Source organism: Orycteropus afer, unplaced genomic scaffold (assembly GCF_000298275.1).
Source record: "Orycteropus afer afer isolate SDZICR_OR568_19922 unplaced genomic scaffold, OryAfe1.0 scaffold00989, whole genome shotgun sequence".
Taxonomy (NCBI): Eukaryota; Metazoa; Chordata; class Mammalia; order Tubulidentata; family Orycteropodidae; genus Orycteropus; species Orycteropus afer.
Genome location: NW_006922576.1, coordinates 165631 through 170215, shown reverse-complemented (window position 1 = coordinate 170215; position 4585 = coordinate 165631). Strand labels below are relative to the sequence as shown.

The 4585-nt window shown below is 54.2% G+C and overlaps 1 protein-coding gene across 1 annotated transcript in view; it reads left to right on the top strand.

Annotated features, from left to right (window-relative positions):
* The window catches only part of SUPT5H (SPT5 homolog, DSIF elongation factor subunit), a 31367-nt gene that overhangs the window by 19537 nt on the left and 7245 nt on the right, over positions 1 to 4585 (top strand). The window contains exons 10-13 of the mRNA XM_007958464.2: positions 234 to 485; positions 1938 to 2027; positions 2119 to 2189; positions 4145 to 4250. Coding sequence (XP_007956655.1) covers positions 234 to 485; positions 1938 to 2027; positions 2119 to 2189; positions 4145 to 4250 — 519 coding nt within the window. The remainder of the gene's footprint in view (positions 1 to 233; positions 486 to 1937; positions 2028 to 2118; positions 2190 to 4144; positions 4251 to 4585) is intronic.

The following is a 4585-nucleotide window of genomic DNA, read 5'->3' as shown; positions in this document are numbered from 1 at the left end:
CCCAGTGAAGTTGACACAGAACTTAACTCCCACATTAGTGAAACTTTTTTGTTGGGTATTTTTTATTTCCAGTTTTGTTTGCTGTGAGAAACAGCCCTTTAGTGGGCATCCTTGTGTCCAGGTCGTTGCACCAGCATACTTCTGTGGGATCAGAGGGACTGCTGAGCTGAGCTCGTTACCATTGTGAGCAGTCATATCTTACCGTCTCCTCCTTCCCCTGGCTCACCCTCCAGCCCCTGCAGATTAAGTCGGTAGTGGCCCCAGAGCACGTGAAGGGCTACATCTATGTGGAGGCCTATAAGCAGACGCACGTGAAGCAGGCCATTGAGGGTGTGGGCAACCTGCGGCTCGGCTACTGGAACCAGCAGATGGTGCCCATCAAGGAGATGACGGATGTGCTGAAGGTGGTGAAGGAGGTGGCCAACCTGAAACCGAAGTCCTGGGTCCGCCTCAAGCGGGGTATCTATAAGGACGATATCGCTCAGGTGCCTGGAGGCCGGGGACACTGAGGGGGGTGGGGCTCCTGCCTGTAATTCTGTGCCTCTGTTCAGTGCTCCCCTCCTTTGCTCTTTTCCTCTCCCTTTCCAAGTGTAGGGAACAGAACCCCCCTCAGATTATGGGAAGCAGAGCCCAAGGTTTTGTGGAGTACACGGGAAACTATGATACAGGACAAATTAGGGCCAGGGAGACCCCTGAGGGGCTGGGTCTGATCCAGGCAGGAGGAGACAGTGCAGTGGTAGGGGCTAGGAGAAGGAGAGTGAGGAGGAGAGCAGTGGGAGGGTGTGAGAGAAATTTAGGAGTAGAGTTAATAGGTCTTAGTGACCGACAGTGAGAGGTGGGAGAGGACTCATGGATGACTTGGGGTTTCTGGCTTGAGAGAATGAGGGGGAGGTTGAGGAAGAAGGAACAAATTGGGGTGAAGGAGTGATGGCCGTCTGCTGTGCATGTTTCAAGATGGGTTGAGTAAAACCTGAAGGAGCTGAGGACATGAGCCATGTGGATGTGTGTCTTCAGGGGGATGTATGGAGTGTAGGCAGAAGGAACAGCACATGACGTAGGCCGTCACTGGCTGAAGCAGAGGGAATGCAGGCAGGAGCGGCAGGGGGCGAGCTCAGAGAAGGAGTGGTCTTCAGCACACTGGGAAGACCTGGAGGGTCCCAGGGCTCTGAGGGCCATCGCCTGGCTTTAGGTTTAACAGGGTGACCTTGGTGACTGTGTTGAGAATAGACTGACTAGCCACCAAGGGTGATTTTTCCCCCTTGGAGACACTGGTGATATTTGGAGACATTTATCACAACTGGGGACAGCATCTAGTTGGTAGGAACCAGGGGTGCTGCTCAACATCGTACATGCCCAAGGCTGCCCCTGTAACACAGAACTGCCTGCCCAGGAGGTCAGTGGTGCCAAGGCCCAGGTACCCCAGAATAGACCACAGGGGACCAAAGGGAGGCCTGTGAGAGTCTACCTCTATAGTCCAGGTGGAGGTGAAGGTGGGACCAGGGGCATAGTAGCCGAGGAAGAGGAGAGAGGTCAGACTCTGGTTGTTTCGAAGATGGAGCTGACAGGAATTATTGAGATGACATAACGGGTGAAAGGAAGGAGTCGGTGGTTCCTAGGTTGTGTGGCTAAAAGAACAGAGTGGGGCCTGGGGGAGAGGAGCCAGTGTGTGTGTGGAAACAGGAGGCCAGCTATGGATGTGCTGAGTGTGTGGCCCCTTTGAAACCCCCAGGTAGGCAGGCAGGCAGGCATTTGGCATTCTGTCGCAGAGGTGAAGAGAGGTGGTCAGGCTGGAGAGAGTTTGGGGAGCTGTCTGCATTCTGATGTTTTTTCTCCTGTTGCCCTGTGCCTTCCGCTTCCTGGGTCCAGGGTCAGGGAGAGGGAGGGCCAGGTAGGGGCTGGGTCTTGTGCTGTGTCCACTGACCCCTCTGCCTTCCCAGGTGGATTACGTGGAGCCCAGCCAGAACACCATCTCCCTGAAGATGATCCCTCGCATCGACTACGACCGCATCAAGGCTCGCATGAGCTTGGTACCGTGGGGTGGGCGGTAGGCAGGTGGGGGCATGTGCTGCCCACTGATGGCCAGGCCTCCCCCCCTCACCCATCCCTTTTCCACCACAGAAAGACTGGTTTGCCAAAAGGAAGAAGTTCAAGCGACCACCACAGAGGCTGTTTGATGCTGAGAAGATCAGGTGAGGGGGCCCTGGGACCCCCGGAACTGCAGCATAATGCAACCCCAATGCGTTGAGCTGCTGTCCAGTTAGATCCGACTCACGGCGACCCTTCTTGGGTTTTCGAGGTGGTATCACTATGGAAATAGATTGCCCAGCCTTCCTTCCAAGGAGTGGCTGGCGGGTTTGAACCAGGCGTGGCCCAACAGTTCATTGGTTAGTGTAGCTGTGTACCTCAGGCCACTTGGGGCATCCCTGGGCCTCAGTTTCCTCCATGCTGAAGATCCATAGCAAGAACTCATGCTTCCTGCTGTAGTAGTGAGAATTCAGGCAACTAATACTCATACTGTATCCAGAGCAACACTGTGTGGTATTCAGTGCCTGATGAATGGTATCGTATATTGAAGTGGGATTTCCCATTCTGCAGGCTATATAAAGTCTACCCCTGGTCTCCTTCCTGGAGTGAGATGGGGGTGGTCACAGCTCCCACCCAGGCTGTTTCCCCCCACCATTCCCAGCTGGTAGCTGGGGGACAGGATTGGAGTAGCTAAGTCTGAGGCTCTGTTTGGACACCTGAGTAGACATGTCACGCAGGCTTTGGACATTCAGCTGCAGAGCTGAGAGGAGGTGGTCTGGGAGAGAGAATGTTGGGAGCTGTCAGCAATCTGATTTCTTCCCCCATCACCCAGGATGGCCGTGAAAGGTGGGGGAGGGGGATTTGCCAGTGAGCCTATTCCCTTTGGTCCTGTTCTGGAACCAGTTGTGAGGCTGCTAGTCAGAGGCCTAAACACCAGTTTTTTATTCTGATAGAAGATAAACCAAAAACCCAAACTCACTGCCATCGAGTTGATTCTGACTCATAGCGACCCTCATTGGGTTTCCAAGGCTATTAATCTTTATGGAGGTAGATTGCTCCATCTTCCTTCCGTGGAGCGGCTGGAGGGTTTGAGCCGCTGACCTGGTTAGCAGCCAAATGCCTGACCCGGTATGTTACCAGGGCTCCTTTGATACAAGACAAATGGTAGAATTTCCCTTTAGATCTGCACTCCAGGGGCCTGGCCTGGATTGGACCCATGTAAACCACTGGTCCCTGACTCTACCAGGCCTTCCCTTTACTGTGTGGCAGAAAGCAAACACAGGGACCCCTTGCTCCCTTGCACGCTCAGCAGGGCATGGTCATCCCCTCTCCCAGATTCACCATAAGGAGACGATGGAGGGCACAAAGCTGGCTCGAGGAGCTGGCTTGATCTTCTTAGCCATCTCCCTCCCGTTCTCAGGAAGGTGCAGGAGACTTTCCCTCCCTGCTCTAGAAGCACGGAGCCGGGGCTGAGTGTCCCGCCCAGCATGCAGGCCAGGGGCAGCAGCATAGTCATGGCACAGGCTTGGGAGTCCACCCACTTGGGTTTGCGCCCTGACTCCCAAACTGGCTGACTCGGCATTCTAGGTGTGTGGCATGACCCCTCTGAGTAGATCCCTCCACCCATGGAACGAGGATCATGATATTGACTGATGTCACGGGGTTTGGGGAAGGGTCAGTGGGGTCACACATGTACAGACCAGGCACGGGGATGCTCTGCGACTGTTAGCATTGCTGACTTTCTTCAGCTACCGAATGTGCCACGCACCAGCACTGCTATAGGCAAAACGGGAAATAGCAACAAAGAAAGAGATTAAATCCCTGCTTATTGGGAGCTGATGTTCTAGTTAGAGAGACTGATCATAAACAGATGGTTGTTGTCAAATGGTGATGAGTGCTGCAGTGAAAAACAAAGCAGGGCTGTGGGCTGGACTGTGGGTGAGGCAGAGGGCAGGGCTGTGGGCCCATCCACTGAGGTGGGGCCCTGGGTGGTGAGAAGGCCCTCCCACCAGGAGCACACGTGGTCGTCCATCCTGTGGTCCTCTGACTTGAGGCTGAGGTATAGCAGGATTGTCTTGTGATCCCCCCCCTTTCCGATCATTTCTCCCCCACATCTCAGGTCCCTGGGTGGCGATGTTGCCTCTGACGGTGACTTCCTCATCTTCGAGGGGAACCGTTACAGTCGGAAGGGCTTTCTGTTCAAGAGCTTTGCCATGTCTGCTGTGGTGAGGGTCCCAGTGGGGACAGTGTTCATGGCGGGGGTGTGTCTGGGAGATGGGGGTCAATCTTTGCCTTCCTTCTACTACAGTCCAGACCCCAACAGTGGGTATGTCTGGGTCTCCCAGATGGATAATCTGAGAGTCAGGAGTGTCCCAAGGGGAATTCTTTTTTTTAAATGTGATTTGAGTGGAAGTTTACAGAGGAAATTCATTTACCATTTCAGCAGTTGATACACATTTTGTCTCATGACGTTGACTGCAATGCCCAACAACTCCTGCTCTCTTCCCACTGCCTGTAGTTACCTCTTCCCTGTGTCCTTCCCTCCTGTGCACTCCCGCCC